At 44.0% G+C, this 24,724-nt stretch overlaps 9 protein-coding genes across 9 annotated transcripts; 4 read left to right on the forward strand and 5 right to left on the reverse strand.

Moving 5' to 3' along the window:
* Positions 1–1,667: 1,667 nt before the first annotated feature.
* PHALS_08980 (uncharacterized protein) lies at positions 1,668–1,894 on the reverse strand (the record flags this gene model as incomplete). The annotated part of the gene is made up of 2 exons (XM_024724426.1): positions 1,668–1,734; positions 1,797–1,894. 2 exons carry the CDS (start codon positions 1,892–1,894, stop codon positions 1,668–1,670), a joined length of 165 nt encoding a protein of 54 aa, XP_024575304.1.
* Positions 1,895–8,587: 6,693 nt separating this feature from the next.
* PHALS_08981 (uncharacterized protein) lies at positions 8,588–8,791 on the reverse strand (the record flags this gene model as incomplete). The annotated part of the gene is made up of 2 exons (XM_024724427.1): positions 8,588–8,655; positions 8,710–8,791. 2 exons carry the CDS (start codon positions 8,789–8,791, stop codon positions 8,588–8,590), a joined length of 150 nt encoding a protein of 49 aa, XP_024575305.1.
* Positions 8,792–10,986: 2,195 nt separating this feature from the next.
* PHALS_08982 (protein phosphatase inhibitor ipp2) lies at positions 10,987–11,580 on the forward strand (the record flags this gene model as incomplete). Its single annotated transcript, XM_024724428.1, has 2 exons — positions 10,987–11,214; positions 11,296–11,580. The coding sequence occupies 2 exons, from the start codon at positions 10,987–10,989 to the stop codon at positions 11,578–11,580; spliced, it is 513 nt and encodes a 170-aa protein (XP_024575306.1).
* Positions 11,581–11,742: 162 nt separating this feature from the next.
* Positions 11,743–12,564, reverse strand: PHALS_08983 (Sperm-tail PG-rich repeat; the record flags this gene model as incomplete). Its single annotated transcript, XM_024724429.1, has 1 exon — positions 11,743–12,564. The coding sequence occupies one exon, from the start codon at positions 12,562–12,564 to the stop codon at positions 11,743–11,745; it is 822 nt and encodes a 273-aa protein (XP_024575307.1).
* On the forward strand, positions 12,564–13,090 carry PHALS_15345 (uncharacterized protein). Its single transcript, XM_024724430.2, has one exon. It carries the CDS (start codon positions 12,827–12,829, stop codon positions 13,028–13,030), a length of 204 nt encoding a protein of 67 aa, XP_024575308.1. The 5' UTR covers positions 12,564–12,826; the 3' UTR covers positions 13,031–13,090.
* Positions 13,089–13,940, forward strand: PHALS_08984 (Uncharacterized membrane protein; the record flags this gene model as incomplete). Its single annotated transcript, XM_024724431.1, has 1 exon — positions 13,089–13,940. The coding sequence occupies one exon, from the start codon at positions 13,089–13,091 to the stop codon at positions 13,938–13,940; it is 852 nt and encodes a 283-aa protein (XP_024575309.1).
* A 163-nt stretch (positions 13,941–14,103) lies between these two features.
* On the reverse strand, positions 14,104–15,664 carry PHALS_08985 (WD40 repeat-containing protein; the record flags this gene model as incomplete). The annotated part of the gene is made up of 4 exons (XM_024724432.1): positions 14,104–14,883; positions 14,962–15,183; positions 15,262–15,436; positions 15,498–15,664. The coding sequence occupies 4 exons, from the start codon at positions 15,662–15,664 to the stop codon at positions 14,104–14,106; spliced, it is 1,344 nt and encodes a 447-aa protein (XP_024575310.1).
* A 134-nt stretch (positions 15,665–15,798) lies between these two features.
* PHALS_08986 (cGMP-dependent protein kinase) lies at positions 15,799–17,508 on the forward strand (the record flags this gene model as incomplete). Its single annotated transcript, XM_024724433.1, has 1 exon — positions 15,799–17,508. One exon carries the CDS (start codon positions 15,799–15,801, stop codon positions 17,506–17,508), a length of 1,710 nt encoding a protein of 569 aa, XP_024575311.1.
* A 619-nt stretch (positions 17,509–18,127) lies between these two features.
* PHALS_08987 (propionyl-carboxylase alpha mitochondrial) lies at positions 18,128–20,419 on the reverse strand (the record flags this gene model as incomplete). Its single annotated transcript, XM_024724434.1, has 1 exon — positions 18,128–20,419. The coding sequence occupies one exon, from the start codon at positions 20,417–20,419 to the stop codon at positions 18,128–18,130; it is 2,292 nt and encodes a 763-aa protein (XP_024575312.1).
* Positions 20,420–24,724: the final 4,305 nt, after the last annotated feature.

Raw genomic sequence — 24,724 nt, forward strand, 5'->3', positions numbered from 1 at the left:
GGCCACGGCGGTGAGGGCAATAGTAGCAGGATAGAAGAACTTCATTTTGGGTTGTTTGTAGCTATCACAGGTCAATTTGTACAATGAAAAAGACTATGGACGGAACGAAATATATTTTCCGTCAAATTTGGTGTTTGGTTCTGCCAGAAAGTTGATTGCTCTGCCGCCAGTGTCGCATGATGGGGATGTGGTTGCTTCAATGGCAGCTAGGAATTCATGCTGCATTGTAAGAAAAGGGTTTTCACTTCGATTTATAAATGGATATTTGTGGAAGATTGTGCATCTTCCGACATCTCTTTCATGCACTGTAAGAATGAATGCAATTCAGAATTGCGAAAGCATGTGAAGCCAAAGCTACGAAATCGTGACTTTTGAACATACGAGTGAAGATGCATCTGTTCGAAAACAAGGATGCACACGGGTATAAGATTCAATATTAATCAAGATATAGAGATGAATGCACTGATGAGTTCACGCTGTTATTGCTTTAAAAATTTGCTATTTAGATTTTGTGTCTTGTTTCAGCGATAAGATTTGAGCACTGCTGAAAAAATACTAAAATTGATGTCTTTCCGTAGGCCTCTCATCAGCTTGCCTATCGATATTTTTTTTCTCATGCCGTTTGCTGTGGTGTTTGACGGTCAATAAGGCTACAGATTGTGACCACATTTAATGCTCTATATCGTTCTCAGCAAGTTAATATTGGGCGGCGAGGATGTTACCATGTGTTAGCTTTACGCTTTTAGCAGGTGTCTGCACTTCCACAATATAGACAGCAACGTGTATTTATCTTTACTGAATGCTGATCCAGAATATATCTACTCCATAGGGCTCTTCGTCTCCATTTCGCGTTGATGTTAAGTGCGACCACCATTAATCCGGAAAATACATACATTTACATTATGTAATATTATGTTGTCCAATTTTGTATCAATTTGCGATCTGCGTCAGAGCTCTAGTGTAAAAGATCTGGTAATATAAAAATCTGGTCCCTTTGTCACCGAATCACCGAAATTGCAATGCAGACAAGGTCCTTGTGCGAAAGTTACGAGTCCTCTATAGGTGCAAATCTCCACTGCGTTTGATCGAACTTAACCTATCTTTCAACAGCAATGTCATGTGCTTAAGCTTATTCCACCTCATCGATGCTTTGTGTGAGTCAAAGACCTATATCTCTTTATTGCATGGTTATTCTAGTTTGGAGCTGGACACTTCTTAACAATCATGAGGGGTTTGAATCAATTAATCTTTCTAATTTTAAGCGAAATGTTTTTAAGATTCGTATGTCTAGAAGCCACTCATCGTATGCATGAAAAGAGTATCAAGAGATGTTCAAGCAACGCACCTGTCCAGTACCCAAATTAGAATTTTAGCGAGTGACAGCGATAAGCGAAGAAAGAAATATCTAGTGCACGTTTGTTTATTGCTTATGCTGACTTGGCAGATGAAATGTAATACAAGCTAGCTACACCATTATGTTGTTTCAAATTGTAATCGTAGCGAGCTGAACAGTGTTACGGTCTATTGACCAGTTTGTTTTAAATTCAGGAGCCGGTGTAGCTAGGAGAGATTAGATGATGAATGATGGAGATATAGGAATAACGATCTTTATTTAGCTTTCCTGATTGCTACGAGTCATCAACACGATATCGTGGAAGTTGAACCCTTCAATGCAGCCTAATTGTCAGTCGTAGCTGCACGGAGGCTGAATAATCGGTTTGCTGCTGCAACTTGCTTTACAGCACACACTCAAATTCGGTACTTGCATAACGTCGCAGCAATGATCGTGTGCCGACCTTATATCACTTGTGCATTGTTTAATGCAATCATTTGTCTCATCACCAGAGACGGCAATAAGACCCGCAAGCCAGATAAGGCAAATCGTGAGCTTCATGGTATGACGTATGAAATTTGGGACAGAATTGAGAGGCTCTTGTCAAAATGATGAGTGTGGTTATACACCTCGGACTTGCAGACAGATCTCACTTACTCAACAAAAATCACAAAGACAAACAGATGGTAAAGCAAAAAACTGGACGTGATTCTGTATTCTCTTCCCCGGCACAAGAACTTAACTTACGTGCTGGAGATGGAGGAGGATGTCGCATTTCAATTCATCGATCGCTTGTACTACAAATTTTTAATTCCTTAAAATACTTGCATAAGAATGACATTCTCCCTCAAATAGATATCAATCATTCAAGGTAATTTATGTTTATAAGTGAGTAGCACGTTAGTGATTACGTATCGTATAAATTGCTGAACCTCTTTTTGACGACTATCCACTTGGTTATCTTTCGTTTTCTTTCACCGAATACCTGTACGTATACTCGAAAATTTCACTTGATTGATGACAATAATAATCCTGACAATACAAATAGACCACATACTGCTAGTTCAGCTCATGTAAGGAATTGATTTTGTAAATTTTCTGAGCGTTGGCCTACTACTTGAAATCGGCTTTTTAGTGGGTTTCAAAAAGAAATATACTGGTGATTGTGGAGATCAATCCCTAAAAGACTGTACTATATTCAACAGCGAAGCCTGCAGTATTGTGCATGACCAGTTTCATACTTACTTAGAATGTGTTTTTAACTCTCGATTAACGTGATCTCTGTCCTCACCTGTAACGGGCTACACTTAGCCAATGTAGATAAACAATAGCTTAAATGTACCTTCTGTATGCATTGCGGAAATTTAAAAGAAGACGTTTACAAATTGATAATTCCAAATGCATACGTGCATTTCCTGTAAGAAGTCACAATCAATCAGTGTGATACAGAATGCTGGTTCGTACTTGGGGATCTATGCTTGAAACGAGGTTAAACGCACCGTTGTATGAAGGGGGTCACACAAGCGACGCACCCTTTCATAGGAGTGGATTACACATGTTGGTGTAGTCACACAATATTGTGACCACACCGTAACAAAAAGCCACAACGAGGCAGGACAAAAAATGTATATTTATTAGGTTTTACTATATAACCTATGTAAATTGATTAGAGAAAACCAAAATTATAGATATTGGCGGCTCTGCCGCAAATAGAAAACTGAATACAGTTTCAATTTTGAACAGAAGAGCTACTTTACCTTGGCTAAGGTTTTAGGTAATTTTGGAAGTAGCGGTTTCTGATTCGCTACATTCGTACTGGTTTTAGTAGAGAACGTAAGGTCGGTGACCTTAGCATAGCTTTGTCTTAGCAAAGAGCTACGGCAGCCTCGCTGCAGTACTGGTGACGAGACCGACCAGGCTCTGTCTTTAGAAGTGGGTAGTCCTTCTACTAGAAACCTTCAACGAAAGTCAAAGTTTAAGCTTTCAAAGATCAAGTTCCGTACACCCAGGATCTTTTATAAGTCGAAGCCGAGGTTCAATTTCAGTACACCCTTGATTTATAAATCAGGAACCCAAGGCTTTATTAGTAAAGTCTCTAGGAGCCCTTGGGGTGTTTTGCATCTAGCTATGAATCATAACTCCTTTTTAATTCAGTTGCTAATTTGCCTTCAGGGTTTGAAATCATTCTTCTCCCCTTCAGTAGGGACTGTCCTCCCCCCTTCACGTCAGGAATTGCTTCCTCGTTGCGCAAGCGTGTGTATTGTGCTTAAGGGATTGTTTGTAAACAGAGCATTCATATAACAGGTAGCACTTCGAGCGACCTTATCAACGACACTCGATTTTGGATTGACGGCGCGGCTATTGAGCACTTCGCGCATTCCAGCCCAGGTCATACTCTTGTCCTTGTCCGAGCGACATGGAAGGAGTTGGGTACCACTCGACCCATCAATACCGCAATCTGAAGTGTTGACGAATGAGATTTTTCCTCGCTTGTTTTCACATGATTGGATGAAACTCGAGCGGATGCGAGAACTCATCGAAGAAGCTGCAGTAGTCAGTTTACTGCAGTCGTCTTTTCTGGATGATCAGAAAAACGCAGCCGTTAGTTTCATGCATTATGAGATTATGGAATCTCGGAAGCAGGTCGCAACCTGTTTCTTCGTACAGAACGATGCCTCTGAAAATGAACGTGTCTTTTACCGTGGTTGAGAGAACGAGCCTCTCTCACGATGGGTTGTCGAGTTGGATGCAGCAATCACTGCAAGACAACTACAAGATCACTTGCAGCAAGTGTTGCTCGCGATGTCCAACCTCGCGGATCGTGGTAAGCGTCAGGCGTATAGGAAGCGTTAGCCGAACCTAATTACTTTGTCAGCTACGAACACTTTAAAGTCAAACTAAAGAAGGCGTTTGGACGACCACAGAGTTCGTTCCGTGCCCGTTCCATATTCTTGAAGCTTCGTCAATGTATGCACAGCGCGCTCACTATTTGGTATCGAGCATCGTCGACGAGCTAATTGACGCTTCAACGCAAGTTGTAACACTCGTGGCGGATGGTAAATTCGGAATCACTTGGTCTGGGAGTTTCCCAAGACGCTGGATGACGCCATCAACCGTGCGATGCACGAAGATTTTAGCATCAACAAACCAAGTTCAATGGCTTCGTACCGAGGGAAGTGCACCGGTCGACCGGTACAAATGATGGCCCAGAGACAATGGGCATCTCGTTCAATTCCACGCTTGCAAATGAGCGTCCCCACAACGATGGAAATTGTCTCCGTTGTGGTCGGCCGGATTATATTGCCCGGAATTGCAGATTGATTTGCCGATTTAGCAACAGACAGCGGGTGCTCGTTTAGATATCCGCATACATTATAAAGGTCGTCGGCTCGAACGCTCCCAAGGGTAAGAAATGGGAGCGACAAGTAGGGGCGTGGATCCTTACTAGGCCCAAGAAGAGTACTGTGGATGTTGTGGATACAAAGAACTTTGGTCCCAGTGTACGTGATGCACATGCAGTTTCCTCAATGAGTGAGAGTGTCAGGCAAAGTGCGGCTTTGATTGTCCAAGAAGTCTATGTAGATGGTTTTGAGAAACCACTAAGAGCTTTGATTGACACTAGCGCGTCAAACAACTTTGTTCGAGCGCAAGTTTTGGCTGGGTATGGTGTTAGCCTGCCCAATGTGAAACAAGGTATGATCATTTGTTTAGCAGATGGATCTAGAATGAAGATGCAAACACAAGTAATTTGCTTGGCAATGAAGTTTGAGGATTTCCGAGGTGATTCTACTCGACCTCGATGATGAGTTTGATTCATCCTAGGCATGCCATGGCTTAAGCGTTACCAGCCTTGCTCTGACCGGATGAATATATAAATATGAAGATCGTTTTGTACAAGTCATGTAGCGCTGATTCGTGCTGCATGACGACGAACGAAACAGAATGGGTAATCGCATCTGTTGAAAAAGTCACAGATGTCCCAAGTGGTATTATAGTGTGCGATGGCCGTCCATATTTATAGGACAAGCCCAAAATGAAGAGAGTAAAGATACCAACTGGAGGTGGAGCATTCAAGCACCAGAAAAGGACTGCCTCATTTGCTATCGACATAGAAGTCATGGTCGATGGGTGTATGAGAAAGGGGGGGTCAGAGACAAAGAAAGCTCTTGTAGCGATCTTCAAGCGTCGAGAAATGCTGTTGCAATATCTTGATTTGTCCGCGATGAGCGCTCATCCACGGCCAGATTCGCTCGATCGTTTCACGATCAGCTCCACCTTCGCTATCAGACTCTCGTGGTGAGCGTCGTTGAGTGGTTGAGACGATTGTCGATCACGAGGATCGATCGACTCGTCATCGGGTAAAGAAGCAGTTGAGCCATCAAAGCTTCTACAGAGTTCGGTGGCGTAGTTATTCATTGAACTTGGGACACGTTAGAACCTCGTCAGGCCCTAGATTCTGATCTCCCCGACGTGGTCGGCAGTTACAGATATTGCTTGTAGTATTGCTAGAGACAACACTACGACAACCAGAGCTTGGTCGTGCTCGGTCATGACTGGGATATCTGCCAGCGCCGACTCGCGAAGCAGACACTGTATTTTGTTCTGGACGCCAACGGAAGAAGCGTTCAATGTAAAGCCTCTTGTCTTCATTTCGGTTGAGAATGAAGGAAACATCAAAAAGTTTAGAGCGCTCTTTGTCGTTTAGGCGATGAACGCGTTTTCATATTGGCTTGTTCGCTGAAACGCTTCGGTGTTGATCGAAAATAGAACTGCTCTAAAAAATCTGCAAAATGATCAAAGTACTTGTGATTTTAACGAGAGGTGATGTAATGGGTTACACTTATTCACTACACGAAGGTTCATTTATGTATTGTGGAAACTTATAAAAAGACGATTACAGTATGGTAATTTCAAATGCATTCGTGAGTCTTACATGAAGTCATATCAATACAGAATGCTGGTTCCTACTTGGGATCTGTACTGGTGACGAGTCCGACCTGTCTTTGTCTTTATTATTGGGTAGTCCCTTCGAATTTTTCCACGAAAGTTAAAGTTTAAGCTTTCGAAGATCCAGCTCCGTACACCCAAGATCTTTTATCACTTAAAACTGAGGTTCAACCTCAATCCACCGTTGATTTATTCAGGAACCCAAGGCTTTTTTAGTAGAGTCTCCAGGAGCCCTTAGAGTGTTTTGCATGTAGCCAGGATCCATAACACATTTATATTTCGGTTGCAATTTCGCCTTCAAAGTATAAAGTCATTCTTTTCCCTCCACGTCGGAACTGTCCTTCTCCCTCCACGTCGGAACTGTACTTCTCCCTCCACGTTGGGATACGCTTCCTCGTCGCAGAAGCGTATGTGTTATATCTAAGGGACTGTTTGTGAACAGCGCCCTCTAACATCACCTAAAACGAAGAAAGCCAGACCCTGCATTGTGTTGATCTTTTCTACTTTACTATTCTAAAATTTAGGTCACAACTCCTCAGATCATTGAGTACTGCTCTACTCAAAAGGTTAATCTTTTCTAGCAAACAATACATGTGGCGACTGAACAAAAAAGGTGTCTTGTGACGTTTGACTCCTGCATGCTACAAATTGTATAATCGTCAGCGTGACGTTTCCCAGCGCTGAATTCTTCGGAAGATTTAGCTTTGGAGCTAGATGCTTCGTACCTCTTGCCGAAGAAGAAGAGGAGGCACAGATTACAACAACAATCGCAAAATCCACATCAATAATAACAACGGTACTACAAGGCAGCTACGAAAGATCACTCTCATCCTCAACATAATAAAGGTCCATCAAGTCTGGTGCGCTCGTCAAGCCTTCAATCCCTCATACTTCAAACGACTTTCGCGACACAAAATTGTTCTTTGCACCTAATACGGCGACGCCGAATGAAACGGAAGGTATCGGTGTGAGGAGGCCGTCGATAAAAATTGTTACCGTTATTACCTTAGAGAGAGGATGATGCGTCATCGCATCGATGAGATATCAACCCTTGGCCATAGTCTAGATAGTATTGCTTCTTTGACGGAAGGATAAGAATTTGATCGCAGCAGTTTGCCTGGTTAGGCGATTTATCACCGGCATCTTTTATCACGCGGCATCTTACTCCTTAAAATTGCATTCGTCGGAAAACGCTCCTGTCTGGATGTACTGCTGGTGAGTGCCCTAATCTCGCGTGCTGTCTCCTTGCTTTGAGAACGCTTACGTAATAGCATGACTCTTCATCTGAAAGGCCAAATTCCTGGTCATTTTAACGTTTCTAATTCGAGAAAAGAAACATTCTGTCCCTGTTCGCAAAGCTGAACAGAAGCTGAGAGTCGGTTTTGCCTCCACCAAAGCCTGTTTAAAGACATCCTCGTGATGATACCCTGGCGATACCCAGACCCGGCAAGAAATTAACGCTCCCGGTCTGAGTCTGCCAAATATTTCATTCTCTTGGGACCGATGAGCTTACCGGATGAGCACAATACAATTAGCCGGACAACTCTTATACAGTCTAGTTATACTCGGTGGTGACGACAAGTGCTACAGAGTGCTACCAAATGCGATGGAGCTTTTGTGCATCTAGCACAACGAAAGCTGTCAGTCATTCATTCCGTGTCAATAATCGCACAGAGAATAGGATCATGCGCTTCATCTATGGACAAAATCAAGAGCGTTTTTAGTGAAAAATCACTTATTTACACCCTTGTTTTAGGAGAGATGCATGAGTATATCGAACTTAACCTTAAGACAGAGCTTAACTTATTTCTATTTAGTATGGGAACGCCACAGTACTGAATAGTGTGAGGCAAGTAGCCCACGTTTCCATGGCCCACTATATATGGAGTTCCATCACCTTCATCAGTACCAGTCCTTCATACTTCTGAATATTGCTCTAAACTCAAAGACTAATAGTGTAAGATGTATAAACTCGTAACCCATCACTAAGACATGTACTGCAATGGAGCATAAACGGCGAGTCTTGTTCTAAGACACTATATTTTTTTAAGAAAAGCTCCGAGAGCTAACTGCTCCTGAAATGCCATCTTCATGCTTGTAATACAAACATTTTTGTCCTAAGAGCAGTCCTGTCCTCTATCATTGGAAGCACGATTCGGCCAGAAAATTCATCAAAGTTGTTTGACTTGGTTTCCACATTGCTTGCACCAAATTGTTTGACATGCGAGGGGGGATAAATCACTGACATATTCTCAGAGATCCACAGTACAATACCGTCATCACGTGACTAGCTAGAGATTTTTTGACCTATGTCGAATCGCAGACTAGCTCTAAAAAAAAGTCTATAGATGCTGTGACGATTGGACAGTCTCTTGCTGTCGTCAATTACCTTCACTTTGATCTCAATCTCAATGTATTTGTAATGTGACCATTAAATTCAGGAGCATCAAGAATTGGGTCATCATCGGCTTCGTCACCAAAAGTCTCGCCAGTAATTAAAGATTCGGGCATGCTGGTAAAACTTTTTCGAAAAACCGCACCATACACAGCATCACCAGCAATGATCAGTCGTGGAAATTCTCAGCAAAACTGACCGCGCTGAGTGATAGCCACAGTACAAGCTTTGATCTTGGACTATGCCTTCTAGTCTCAGAAGGAAATGGACTTTTATGTGGGTAGCCTGCCTTCATATACGCCATCTGGCCACTAGATTGGCACCTGCACAAAGGATGTATTTGATAAAAGGCTATACAGATATCGCATGTTAGGTCTACGAGTAAGCTGAAAAGTCTTCAGACTAAGGAGATTGCCGCTGCCATATTGGATGTTCTCGCGCGTGTATGCTTCAGAGGCACCAACTGGCCAATTACGTGCCCCACATCAACTGCAATGTTATCATCGATTAGTTGGCTTTTTTCAAGAAGGTTTTTTTAATACTGATAAAAAAACACTTTTACTTTTGTAGTTTATCACATTGTTCACGCAAAAATGTACAAATGCAGAAAGTGTAACTTTTGTGAAGATTATCAATTGATTCTCTGTAGCATGGACGTAACATCCCACTAACATCTTTCGGACTCGGAGCGAAGCGCTAAAACATTGCGGTTAGTGCTTGGATACAAAATTTGAAAATTTTTGTCGCGGCATACCACGCAATGCGCGGATCAGGGTTTTATGTATGGCGTCATGAAAACTCGTCTGAGGACGCGATCGAGGGTCGGATCCACCAATTAAGGCAAGCTCTGCAAACTCTCCCGCCTGCTGCGGCTACTCTCGCTGATGATGCAGGGCCTCCTGCCAAGCACTCTCACTCTGTTTCAGGTGTTTTTGATTAGTCCCGTCATTCCGAGGGCGATGCGGAGGTCGTGACGCAAATGGGTTTAACCCTCGATTCTCGTGCCGAAGCTTTAAGACTGCGATACATCCAGGTTGGAATTTGCGTCGTCGCGTTGGTAGGGCCTGAGAGGCCCCATGTAGAACGTCGGATGGTTCCAGTGGCCAACTACACTGAGATAAAGACATTGATTCTATCTAGTGCACACAAATGCACTGAATCGTTTTCAGCAACACTTTGCTTTCACGCATAGTCACGCGACGCGAGCAGCAGTTGTTCAAGGGCTAAAAGTGATTATACCTCCACACTCAAACGACTCTATAGTTGCCCCAGTAGATCGCTTGCGCGTACAGGGTACCGGCGTTTCCCGAACGTCTCGTGGTATTAGTACTACGTGACTCGAGACCATTTCAACGAGAACCGTATTGAGAGGTTCGTCTCTTACGCAGACAATCACGGCGGATGAGACCAAATTGTTGACATTCGTAACGGCGAACTGGGACACGGACTGATACTACTTTTCGTCATAGAATCTCGAATCGGCATTATAGGGACACCCGGCTAATCCAACATCGGTGCGTCGATAATGGGGACTCAGAGCCAAAGCCTCCCTTTGCGGCAACCTCGTTGCACTTTTAACTACGCACCAAGCAGAAATCCGAATAACATCTATTTCTTGATAATTGGGCGTAAGGTTTACGAGACTTTAGCAGAAAGCGCAATCTTTTCACCACAGACATTCTTACACGTTCTTTATTGAAGCATCGTGCGTCCTTATCCAAGTCTTATTAAGTACTGCCTTCACGGCCGATTTGGAATTTTACACCCTAGACCTGATCCATTAATCTCAATACGATTATCAGAGACCGCAACAATCGGTATCAAGAGCAGCATAAAACTGCATACGCTTGTGGTATTGGATGCGAAGTGAAACAAACTAGTAAGGATCCAGAATCAGGCGTTCATCGCGTCATCTGAATGATAGCTAGCAAGTATTACTTCCGACTTCCTGATCAGATGTATGTTCCTTTTACTGTCTAACGATGCAAGGACCAACGCCACTTTAAAAGCAAATTACAAAGCTCCATAGGCTCGGTTTCACCAACCAAAGCAGTGTCAAAGTGCAAATAGAGGTTATAAAGTATGCTGCATGCATGATTTCAAAATATGGTCAAAGCGTATTAAAAAGTTTCAACCTGAAAAAATCAAACGGGTATTGAGCTCAACCTTAATTAATTTAACTTAAACTATACATATTGTCGATGCCGTTTTGAGAAATTATGATCTTCTATAAGATAAAACTTACAGGTTCTGTAATTTATATGATAAGTTACCGCAAGGCTGTAAAAATAAAAATACGACCAAATCGAACATGGAGGAGAAGCCAGCGCATAAGAGACTTGAGTCTGGTAACAGTCATTCGCATGGTGAAGCTCACGTGACGTGGGACGAAGAGACTATTGCGCGGCATAATTTGGATCGAGGCACGCGTATGAAGATTGACGAACCTGACACACCATACCATTACTACGCCGAGAGTAATGACGCTGCATCTCCTGCTCGTAGTCTCTCGGGTCGAGAGTCACAGCCTTCGATTCAGGTATTTTATTATCTGTACGAAGCTTATTATTTTAAATAAGTTTAGCAGGAAGAGATTGTTTACTTGTTTTGTCTTGATCAGTGGGACGAATTGCAGTCGAAATTGCAGGATTTTAAAGAGAATACGGAGAGTAAGTGGAATGGCAGTGATGAAGGATGTTCAAGCACAACTTCTGGAGGTCTTGCTTTTGCTGCTCGTGATGAAGAGGGAAAAAAGATTGAAAAGGATCCGCACTTTGCTGAGATGCGTAAGATGCATTACAATGAATTTGAACGTGTACGTGCTTGGAAGATGCAACATGAAGATGAAGACGAAGACGAAGATCACGATGAAGAGGAGGAAGAGAAGCATTTGGCCGATTGTTAAACGAAATGTGTACTTCATGGTCACGTATATAAATAACAAAACGAATACAAGTAGACAACCAGGTTATGTGCTGTTTTTTGGGTTTTAAGAGAAACGGGGTCGTGTCTTTATAGTCAAATCCTGTGCTTCCTTCGTCAAATTTTAGTTTATCAGGTCAAAGTGTTAGAAAAAGCTTCCAAACTTTGTTCGACCTGACATGGAGCACTTGGGGGCTGATCGGTAAGTAGACTCAACCTGTGTTCCAACAGAACTTCTAGGATCGTAGTATTTGGATCCATTCAATTCCGAAGCAGGTCGACTCGTCTTGCTGCGTGAATCCGTTCCAAACGAAAATGCTGCTGCTGACGAAATTGTTGAAACTGCCTGACGACCAACAGCTTCAACAACAACCGCATACTGACCAGGTCCAACATCTGCTGCACTCGTTGTACGAAGTGGCTTTCGCTCAACCTTTGGAAACGAGGAAACGGGATTGGACTTCTGTGTCGATAAAAATGTCCGTCCAATAGTCGAAGGCGTTTCATAAGCCCCTGGTCCTGGAAATTTCTTCTCACCGGCTACAAGCGACCATTTCTTACCAAGCGAGTAACTAGGAGCTAATCGCTCACGTGGGTTTACAATATTCACAGCATAATCACCAGGTCCTGGAAATTTGGAAGACGCATTGAGATCAGCGGTTGAGCCAAATTTCTCACGTCCACTGATAGAGCAAGATGGAGCCTGTGTCATTGTTGATAGCACTGGTTTACCAATTGATGAAGGAATCTGATACGATCCAGGACCAGGAGACTTGGCACCACTTGCCATACGTTGGCGAGTTCCGCTACCAAAGACCGTCACGGGTGCTGTGGCTTTGCGTGAATCCACTTGTTCTCCACACGAGGATTTAATATCCGTAAATGCTTGAAAGTGCGTTGGACTCGCTAAGCCTCGGGTTGGAGACTTTCCTGGTGAGGTCACTGGACGCAGGGGTGACGACGCCATAATAATTATCTCTTTCAATCAAGAAAATATACCAGCACAGAAAAAAATAGATGGATGATTTGCTATTGATTCGCACAGAGCAGAGCAGATCGGTCTTTGATAGCCGCTGGTTTGAAGTCAATCAATTGCTCGAAATAGATTCCGAAAAAGGATGAGGTCAGATCAAGAGGCTCCTGAAAAAGGAGGACTTCATAAACAACGGAGATACTATCACTGTCTAGCTACGTATTTGTATTTTTAGCACTTGTGTGATTGAACTCCGATGTGCAGTAAATCTCATTGTTCTACCACTGATTCTTTACGAAGTGAAGCAATGTTCTGGAGTCATTCATGTGTCTCTTTTAATGATTGGATGACCAATTACGTCGTTTCAAAGGTTGGTTTGGTTACTTTTTCTAAAGCGTTTCTAAAATCATTGCTTATAAAGAGGTTGACGACGTACACCATACACTGTAATGAGCTTTAAAGGTAGCAGCACTCCCAACAGCTCGACTAGAATGATACATGAGAATTCAGCTGACAAGATGAACTATGGTAGCACAAAGTATAGCAAAGTGATGGTGGAAGTCAAGGATGCTTTTGGTCGAGGCGATGGCGACCAGTCGCGGCTGCTGCATCAGCTTAAAAAGGAGATGAGAGGCCACACACATGCTCAGGAGAATCATACAGTGGGTGGAGAGCATATTAAGAGTGCTGTTTACGGTGGACTTGATGGTATTATCACGACATTTGCTACTGTAACGTCTGTGGCTGGCTCAGGGTTGCCACACTCTGTTATCCTTATCATTGGTTTAGCTCATTTGGTGGCTGATGGACTTAGTATGGGGCTTGGGGATATGTTGAGCTCTCAAGCTGAAACTGATTTAGCCAAACACGAACGCTCTCGTGAGCGCTGGGAGTTTGAAAATTATCCTGAGGGCGAGATTGAGGAGATGGTCGAACTCTACGAGAAAAAGGGTCTTTCTACTGATGACGCACTGCTTGTGGTGCACACGTTGGCTAAGTATAAGGAAGCATTTGTCGACATCATGATGGTGGAAGAGCTTAAAATTATGCCCGCAGATGATGATGACTCGCCTCATACGGGAGGATTGATCACATTTCTCTCTTTCATGTTCTTTGGTGTCATTCCACTACTTTCGTATCTTATCAACTTGGTTCCTGGTATTGACATGAATCCCAACACGGCGTTATATCTATCCTGTTTCCTTACTGTTGTCACGCTGTTTTTGCTGGGTGCTGTTAAAGGAAGATTTGTTGGACAAAAGATGTGGAAAGCAGGTGGCTCGATGGCTATTAACGGGAGCGTTGCTGCAGCTTGTGGTTGGATCATTGGCTATTTGTTGCAACTTACGGGTATTCAAAATATTGGGTGAGCTGCGATGGATGTACACTATGCAGGTGATAAAATTTGATCTGTAATACGCTAGATGCAGGTAGATGATACGTTAGGAGACTAATAAAAAACAGTGTTTTTTTAAATACACTCGCTTATATACAGCCTCGATGCTTTTTGTATTTCGATTCATCGCGATTGATTTAAAAGCCTTCAACAAAGCCCGTCATACTGCGGATCACATCCCAGCATGAAACGTCAAACCTTAAGCTGATGAGAAATAATGTGGCGATGGCCATGTATCCCAATGTAAAAAACAATGTCCAAGGAGCTATTGGCTTCATCACAGCAGCTAAAGTCGAATCAGGATGAAACAATGATGACTGTAGTGACATGTTGAGGATCATAAAGCTATGTAGACAGCCATTGTGCGAGCTAATGCTCAAAACACGACCGTCGGCTGTGCACTTGAGATCTTCAAAAGTGGAAGAAGGGGATTGCGCTGAGCCACTGGCTGAACTAGTAGGTCCAGCAAGATCCGTTTGCGTTGAAGACGATGACGTTGGGGGGTTCGTTGTATTTGAAGTAAACGGAGCTGTACTTTCGCTGTCAAGATACTCAACAGCAATTTCTTTCCAGTCACTCATGCGCACTACTTTAATACAGTTGTCTCCACAAGTGGCCACAGTTCCATTCGCCTCACTGTATACAATCTCACGCAGAGAATGTTCGTGAAATTTCGCACAATATTGCTCTTGACCAATTTCGTTTATATGCGTTGAAATGATCACAACATACCCTGACGAGAATCCAGCAATGATGTAGCCATTACCAAACCATTGATATGACACGATACTACCATAACGCGCCTGAAACGCCAGTTCCAGAGCGTTCTCTCTCTCGTTCAAATCGTACAATAATATTGTTTTTCCACCCATATTGACAGATAAAATTGCATCTTTGTCTTCACTTTTGCCACCAAACTACAACAATCATATAGAATAATGACGTCGTACATTTCACATGACTATATATGCAGTATATGACCAAATTAAACGTACCGTAACACTTTGTGGTGACGCTTTGATCTTGACTTGATCAAATGTCCGACCAGAAGGGAGACAAATCGTAATCTGCCGATCTTCCGATCCAAAGGCAAATTTATCTTTCAGATTCCAATCACCACATAAAATTCGACGTTTGTGCTTGCTCGTAACTTGTCTCTTCGTACCCTTTGAGTAGTCGTAAATGTAAACTTGGCCCCGGTTGGTACCAATAGCGAGCTTTATATCCGTCACAATTGCATATTAAGCACAATTTAGCATATCAATTCAATATCTAACATATACATAATATTTTACCAGCAGCGAGCCTGGGGATTTGGACCACTTGATAAAACTGATATCCTTGCATGGTAATTCCACGAGCTGATGGTGCTGGATTTTCTTAGGATCCCACAACACCAGTGACGCCGAATTTGCTTGCACGATAGCTAAGATCTCACCATCATTGCTCCATTCCAAAAGCGTACACAAACTGAAAGAAAAATTAGCACTTTTATACAAATATCTACAATGAAAACACTCGTGTTGCTCACCTTGGCGACGGCGGCACAATCTGATCGATGAGTTTTCCTCGTCTACTAAAAATATGCACAACGCGAGAAGTTCCTGATGATGCCACATATTCACCCTGAGGATCCCAAGCGTATTTGACAGGCCCAACGCCATGATGACGAGCATCAACCGAGAAAATAATTAGCATCCGTGTCGGTCACTTTATGGCTCAATATACCGGTATTAAGCGAATAAATTGTCATGATAGTTTTAGAGGACGAGTCGTAAATATAAGTCCGATGGTCTTGCGATGAATTGAATAGAACAAAAGCTGCAGTGGATATGACTCCACTATCGCCAAATGAGCAGCAACTTTCGACTACACAATCAACGAATCCCATCTATGTTTATACAAAGCTCGTGGTTGCCTCAGCACGAGCAACAACGGCAATTGCAGCTGCGATGATGGCGACTACCAAAACAGCTGGAGTGAACGAGCTTAAGACACTCGATAGATGCACCACGGCACTCATTTCTCCACGCGATCGTAGTGGGCAAAATGCTTTAGAAGGTGGAACCTATACTTACGCAAATTTAGAAGATATTGTACGACCTCGAGTGCTTTCGCCTCGTCACGCGACAATATATGCTGGTAAAAGTATGCTTCAAAGTGGGAATAATGTTTCTACCGCTTGGCGACAATCGAATCAAGTAAAAAGCGGCCGTAATAGCAGCCGAGATAACGGAAGGCAAGAGTCAAAAATACGAACAATTCCAACTTCAATGCTGTCGACTTCCATAACAAGAGATGTTGATGTCTTTCCACCGTGGATTCGAGAACGAAAAGATTTTCAAGTATATTTTCCTCGGTTTGCAGATCATGTGATTACGGATGATGAAATTTTACAGCAAGGAGCTCCAAAAGAACCGAGTGAACGGAACATTGTGGAACTGCAGTGTATTGCACGATGGATCATGAAGATTCCATCTATGTCAACGTTCTTGGACTTGAATCAAGCTACGGAAATTGCCAAGTTGGTGAGATATCGAAGCTGTTGCCCAAATGAGTACGTTTTTCGCAAAGGTGACGTTGGGGATGCGTGTTATCTTGTGCTGAGCGGAGAAGTCCATATTCTGATTGATGGCGAGAAAGTGGCGGCAGTCTCAAAAAATTCTGCCTTTGGTGATATTGCGCTGCAGCTTGAAAATGCAACACGCGGAGCCGATGTTCAGGCTGCATCTTTACCAGGCACAAGCCAGAATTCACTTTCGACTGGCAGTTCAATTGCATGTGAGTTGCTAATGATCATGGCAGACGATTATCATCGAACGCTCGCAAGGTGCCAAACTCGAAGGCGAAAGCATCTTATGAATTGGTTGCACTCTGAAGTGACACTATTTCGCGACTGCATTGAGAGTAAGCTTCATTTTTTTGAGCTCGTGTCGATCGATGTACCGTTAAAACAAGGCGAAATAGTGTATACACAAGGAGAGGCAATTGGAGCGTTCTATATTGTACGCTCGGGTCGTGTGAGACTTGAAGTTGATGTTCAATACGAACGTCGGCATCGATGGCCGTGTGATACACACAAATGGAAACAACAGATTCATGCAGTTCGGTCACGTGTGCCATTTTATTTCGAAGAAAGTGCTGGATTTTTTGGATTTGAAATGTTCATTAAGGAGCAACAAACGAGGGCTTACACAGTTGTAGCTGACTCTCCTACCGTTGAGTTAATAGCTTTGAATCGTGTCGACTGCTTATCGCCTTACTTTTCGTTCACCTCTCGTGCTCAGGAACGAATTTATGATAAGAATAACAAATGCCGGGATATGGCGTTACAAGTTGTTCAACAACAAGTGCGAGCATTTCAAAAGTCGCAAAGTGTAGCAACTAAGAACAACAATAATCTCTCGAGTGCCCCGGTTGTTGTGCAACAAAAATTTTCTAACTCACACGAAACGCCCGACTTTCAGTTTCCACGTCTTCGACCTGCTAAGTGGAAAGCAGATAATACTGTTGTTTGCGCACTGCAACAAGCATGTCAATGATATACAACAACACTGTTGTGAAGAGAACGTTTGACGAAATGAATAGCTCGTAAAGTTGAGATATCATGAATTGTTGTGTTTTGCTACGATGTGGCATTGAGTGGAAAGTCAATGTTGATGCGGTCTGTTTGAGGTCTTCTTCCGCGAATGGTGGCGCATTACATTAAAATCTGAGAGCTACTTGCTCGGGCGATTGGGAGTTGCAATGAATGGTACGATACGTGAAGAATGTTGACGACTCGTTTGCAAGAGAGGTCACTTTTATTATCAAAGAACGCCATTATCGGTGACTAAGAAGCTTCCCACGGCCAAGAACGTTACGCCTGATAGAAACTTGTTGCAGTTCGCCCCTGACTTGTATGTATTCATTAGTGCGTATACGTTATTTTTCCTATGCAGCAGTGGCCGAGCTTGGATTTGGGTCAACAGGAACAAAGCTGCGGATGCAGCAAAAGCTTGATAAATGAGAAGTTGCAACTGTTGAGCTGCGAAAAAGTCTGCGATATACATACTGTGAGATGACAAATACAAGCCACTGTTTATAAATTCTTGATGATTTGCACCGTGTTGAGTGTATACTTATACCCTGCCCACATACTGTCTATGGTAATGGAAGCGCTTACTCATACTCGAGAATGATCTCATCCACCTTCAGCGTGTCACCTGCAGCCCGCGCAATTTTTTTGATGACTCCTCTCTTTTCAGAACGAAGTACATTCTGCATCTTCATGGCCTCCACTATGGCCAGCTCCTGGCCGAGTTCCACGTGCTGTCCGACCTCAACCGCCACTGAAATAAGCATGCCTGGCATCGGGCAAAGCAGCAAGTTGGACGTGTCAACTTCCGGCTTCGGTTGCATGTATTGTCCGTATGCAACCTCTAGCTCATTGCGCACAATGACGTCGTGGATAGCTCCATGAAATTGCAGACGAAAGCCCTCGGGCAACGACTGCATCATTTGCGATGCCAATGGTCTTTCCACCAATCCGTGTTGATTTGCGAACGACGCCTTAAACAGAGGACTGTTCAGCGACCAGTCCACATTGCTGACAACGTGCCACTTGTTTAAGAATGCCAACGTTGCAATGGCAGTGCGGTGGTACTGATTTTCGAACTCAACTTCGATAACGACAACCGGTTTAGACTCTCCAAACGGTCCATCGATGCTAACTGATAGCTGGGCACCCAAGCTCTGAAGGTTGTTGCGTTCTGCAATATCAATAATATTCTCAAATGATACACTAGATGCGATTGCTCGCAATCGAGGCACAGATCCAGCTTGCTCAGAAACGAATTCTAGCTCGTCTTTGTTTAGCAAATCGAATACTTCAAAACGCTCGACAGGAGTCGACTGAATACGACCCGAAATTTGACTTGCGGCACGGGCTTTTTTCAGGTGCATGATGGCACCGACGACACGAAGATCTTCAATCTCCGGGTCTGTCAGTTTGACACCTTGAAAGCCATCCGGATACTCTTCGTCAATAAATTTCGTGGTGATCTTACCGCTTACAAAGCGAGGATGGCGATAGACATCCTGTAAGAATGATATGTTGTTGCCAGGGCCTCGAATAACATAGTTATCCAGCGCCATTTTCATGCGCTCTAAGCACTCAGAACGGTCCTTGCCGTACGTTATTAATTTCGAAATCATGGGATCGTAAAACATTGAGATATCGCTCCCTTCATTCACCCCCGAATCTACGCGCACGCCCGGTAGATAGAGAGGCTCCTTATATTGGAGTAGACGTCCGATAGAGGGCAGAAATCCACGAAGAGGATCTTCAGCGTACACTCGGCTCTCCATTGCCCAACCATGAATTTCCACAGGTTTATCGACTAATTTCTCTGGCAGTTCATGCCCGGCTGCCACTCGAATCATCTGTTCTACAAGATCGATGCCTGAGATGAGTTCCGTAACGGGATGCTCCACCTGTAGACGCGTGTTCATCTCTAAAAAGTAAAAGTTCTTGTGTTTATCACACAGAAACTCCACAGTTCCAGCACTTTTATACCCGACTTTTCTCGCCAGCATTGCAGCCTGCTTGCCCATGGCGACCCTCGTTTCCGGATCAAGCAACACACTTGGGGCTTCTTCAATCACCTTTTGATTACGACGCTGGATTGAGCACTCTCGCTCTGGCAACGCAACGACGTTACCGTGTGAATCTGCAATGAGTTGGATCTCGATATGACGAGGATCTTCAATGAATTTTTCAACGAACATGCGGTCGTCTCCAAAGCTGCTGGCTGCCTCTTCCTTCGACAATCGGTAGCCCATGCGTACTTCATCATCGTTGTAAGCGACACGCATACCCTTGCCACCTCCACCAGCACTTGCTTTGATCATGACTGGGTATCCTATTTCTTGAGCCACGTTTACTGCTTTTTCAGGCGTGTCGATTTCCCCCAGAAAGCCTGGGATAGTGTTGACACCCGCATCCATAGCGAGTTGCTTAGACTCAATCTTGTCACCCATAGCTTGAATGGCAGCATGCCCAGGTCCAATAAACGCCACATCGATGGCCTCTAACGCCTCACAAAAGTCTTTATTCTCAGAAAGGAAACCGTAGCCTGGGTGCACAGCTTGCGCACCCGTGGCTCGGACAACTTCAATGATCTTGGGGATACTCAAGTAGCTTTGGCTTGAAGGCGCGGGTCCAACACAATATGCTTCATCCGCCATACGCACAGCTACCGAGTTGACGTCAGGTTCTGAGTACACAGCCACAGTCTTGATGCCCAGCTTCTTGCATGTGCGCATGACGCGCACGGCAATCTCGCCACGATTAGCGACAAGAATCTTATCAAAAAGCTTTTCTTTTGAGTCTGCGTGGAGATGGCGAAGAACTATAGGTGCGGGGTGCGAGTTCGACAACAGCCGACGTCGAAGCATGCGCGCGGACAGCATTGCAGAGTGATTGTTGAATTAGTCTTGAATGCTTGAAGTTCAAGTGAAACAAAGTAGAACGTATCCGCTTATCCAAAGACAATTTTAGGCCAAACGATCAATTATCAATGGTGAAATTATAATCATTATGTAGAGGAGAGGGATATTGTGATCTTCTCAAAATCGACATAAATTAACGCACAGAGGATGGACTCGTTACATCCACAGACGAACAGAGCCTCTAGCGTAACTTGCAACTATGCTCTATGATTTGATGAGTGACACGTATGCATTTAGATCAAATACTAAGTGATACTTCATATATGTATTGTGTCTTCAGTGATATATGTACTTTATGACGTGAGGACGCATCATATAATCTTCTACTTGACGGAAATAAGTGCTTATCACCATGCTTCATCACGTTCGTACATCCAAGCTTCGCTCTATGACATTGGGAAATGGCGACGATACGTACGTTACACTATGGTATCACAACCATTTTGTCATATTACAAGACCACGCACATAAGAAAAGCACTATGAGCGAACACTGCGCCGAGACTTCGTCTCCTTACTGCACTTTAAGGACCAGCTCTCCGAGCATTTAACACATCATGAGCTCTTTTCCCACAACGATCTTTCAAGTTCCCAAACATCCGCCGCGAAATGCGAGGTCGCTGCCGTCGACTTGCAATCCATATTCGATGAGACACTTATGGATTTTTATAATGATGATGAATGTTCACAGTGATTAATCTAACACCTGCGTGCTCACTAGAAGCTTCACGGTCTTGCCGTACCCAATCTACGAGAATCTCTTCGAGGTTGAGGTGTTCGTTACGTTCCACCTACCTCTGCACAAGTTGCGCACTCAGTGCCATTTCCCGGTGCCGATGATCCCACTGCGAAACTAGCGACGAGATCCAGCGGATAGCTCATAAGCTAGATCTGGCTCAGCAGCCGCGATTGTTCGTCTACAAGCACAAAAGTCACAGCAATTTTTAATACAGTCACTTCGTCCCAAATCACGTCGTGATTAAAAATTTGATGCATCGGAAGTTGTCGTCGCGCCACAGCAGATACAAACGACAGCTATGTATCTTAGCCTCCCATTCAATCGAAAATCAATACGTGCACTTGGATGTAAATTCGAAAGCCCCCCTCCGACTCCGTGGGTCAATTGTTTTGAGAATTGCCTCTTGCCCCGAAGAAGTGGTGTCTGAGAATACCAATAACCCTTGATGAAGGCCGTACCTCTTCGGGCGAAATTACAAATTTGGATGAGGCAGACACGTCGCCTCACTCGCTTGTCTACTTCAAAAGCCACTTTTAGTAAAGCAAACGTCTGACTACAGCGTCGGGCTATGTTTGAGTTTGCAGAGAGCAAAACACAAAATCACATCGAGGTGGACGTTTTCACCTTCAGGAAATTCTACCTATCAGTCCTGATCATCCTCATGTTCAGGCCTCAAATTTGTAATAAGACCGAAATCCACTCGCTATCGCTTCGGTAGTCTCAATACCTTAAAATTTCTCTGGATAGAGGCAGACGATGCGTCAAGTCTTAAGCAGCAGTGGTGTCAATTAATTTTGAATCAGAACCTCAAAGTTTCATGAGACCTTGAAGAAAACTTGTACTTTAAACTGGTCACTCGCCCTTTGACACCCGCCGCCTACCCTTAAATCGAAGTAGGCCTTCCATGGTCGTCAAGAAAAGCCGATGGTGAACTTACCTCTCTCTAGTGGTTGCGACGGACGTTATTTTTTTTGAAAATCTCGTCGCGTGGCCGATAGGGTCGTAGAGGAACAGCTCAGTCACGTTATGGCTGTTACCGTAAATAGGTACAATGAAGCAAAGACGCAACTTAATTTTATAGACTATAGACGTTGTTCTACAATAATGCTGACTGCACCTGATTTATTGGCATCTGCGATTTTAGGGATTCTGCCAAAGCGTCGTGCACTTCATACATGAAGCTCATCTCATCGAGTTGATGTTCTTTATTATGCTTGAATGCGTAGCCGAAATAATATCATCCAGTTGATCAGTATCGAAATTCCAGCTCCATCAATACCGAAGCCACTTTATAGCGTCGTCAATAGGGCAATGAAGCAATGGGACAACCTTTTGAAAACGATGCAAAATTTGTAAAGGTGTAAAATGCTTTATTTCACGAACATTCAACGGGTGGATTTCATTCGCTACATAAACGCTGTCTCTCCGCGCAATTTCTTCGTATAATTTTATAACCACGCGATCAACGAGTTTTGTCCGATCAACTATCCAGGGATAGTCAGTGATGACCAAATTCAGCCCAATGCCAATAAGCTTAAGAAACTTTTTCCAGAAACATACAGTGATGCCCAAGTTTTGATTAGTGGCCTTTGGCAAGTCATGTCGGCTAAAACGGATTGAGAAAAAATCTTGGCTGAATTATATTTGTAACGGTGTGTCACTGGCAGCAGCAAAATAGGCTATATTTTTTAGCGCTTAACAAATACTGCAATGTCGGTACTACCGGATGTGTCTTTGAAAAAGAGAAAAACAGAGACTATGCGGATGAACTGCCAACACTATGCACTCTTGTCAAGGGTGCCGACACATTAGAAAAGGGTCTAGGCTAGGCAATTGGCCAGAGTGATAAACCATTTGTACATGTTGAGCCAGCGGGCATAGCGCATACGAAATCGCATCTCTTATCTACCGAGGCGGCACACCGTGTGACTTGTTATTAGTTTCGTACCTGGTGCCTTTGTAATGAGGCACAAATTTTAAGCAGCATAATGCTGTAACAAGAAAGCCTTCAGACCGGGAACAGCGACGCAATCGCGCAACCCAACGCTGGTGTAAAGCGAAGTTTATGCCTTGACACGTAAGACCTCAAAGAAACAAAAGGCTAGATTTGCTAATACAATTATCAGATAGGAGTCAATGCTGCGTACCACGCTTTCCGGACCAGTACCAGCAAGGAAAGCGTGCTAAAAATGGCGCTATTGAAGCCAGCAGTTCGTATCATGTTATAAATAATGCGATCCCGCAGCTAAATGACTTGTGCAGCGGGGCTGCCGTAGCTTTGCGCTTTGAGGAAGCGTAATTTAGGTCACCGACCTCTCGTTCTAGTGGATTTACTTCAAGAGTAATTATAGCCTTAACCCAAGGCTAATCTACTCTTCGGTTTAAATTTAAAACTGACACTAGTTATTTTTATCTGAGGCAAAGCAGCCTAATTTTAAATGCATAGATTTTTTAAAATATCTATAGTAAAATCTAAATGCATGTATAACTACTGGCTATCCAGCCCCGTACCGTACTCTTGTTTGGGTGTGATCACACCATGCCCATCTGGCGTGACACCCCCTTGTTACCAGGGTATTTGTAACCCCGTTTCACTCTCCCCCATTAAGACTGAGAACATTTACGATCCCAATCGATTATTGCCTCAACGAGGCTTGCGTGTCTGTTAAACACTGCGTTGGAACTGAACGACTTCCGTGTTCAATGAGCCCTGTGTCAATGACACCGAAGTCTCCAAGTTTCGCTGGTTCTGACAGCGCTCACGGGCAGAGCCCAGCTTTATCTCCCGCACACGGAGCCATGTCGGACCGTATCTCCGCGGCATCGAGGGATGTAGATCCTAGGCTCGATGAGCACAAACATCGCGCTCCGCGTACGCTAAACGGTGACGATTGACCTCGTTGGGGATATGAGGTGGCGACTACGAGTCTGACACTCCTTTTCCCGGATTGAATGACGAAGAAGTGAGACGCACCAGCAGCGTGAGACGAGCCCTACTCTCGCCTTGCGGACCCCATGTCCGTTTCCTAACTTCTCGTCGCCTGAGGAACGTGGTGTAATCACCAATGATCTCGATGAGGTACAGATGCGGCAGCTGGAAGCTGCCCGTAAGGCGGCTCTGATGCGCACCCAACCACGGTCGGTCATTGACCCTTGTGTAGAATATGGCTTCCGCCCGGAGGATACCGCTGTGGAAGAGAAGGACGTGGTAACTTGATCATTACGCCTCCACATCATCGGGCCCCCGGCCATTTCGGATGATGAGTTTGTGGAACGTAAAGCTCTTCGGGCGCGTTTTTTGGTTCCACAAGAATTTTCGTTGGAAGCTTATCGCATTCGTCTGTGTGCTCAACGAGCTGGTTCTCGTGTACCCGCGATGCGGACGATACCTGTAGTGCTCGCATCTGGCGAAAGAGCTACAGATGACGAAGCGCTTTTTGAGCGATGGGTGCAACGGCACCGCAGACTTCCCTCACTGTATGCCTTACAGTTGAGCCACAAGGAAGTGGACGTGCGTGTGGAGCGACA

Source organism: Plasmopara halstedii (genome assembly GCF_900000015.1).
Source record: "Plasmopara halstedii genome assembly, contig: Scaffold_323, whole genome shotgun sequence".
NCBI lineage: Eukaryota > Oomycota > Peronosporomycetes > Peronosporales > Peronosporaceae > Plasmopara > Plasmopara halstedii.

Bases quoted from the DNA above. Each gene is read 5' to 3' on its own strand.
- PHALS_15345 (XM_024724430.2), top strand. From the start codon at position 12,827: ATGTGCAGTAAATCTCATTGTTCTACCACTGATTCTTTACGAAGTGAA.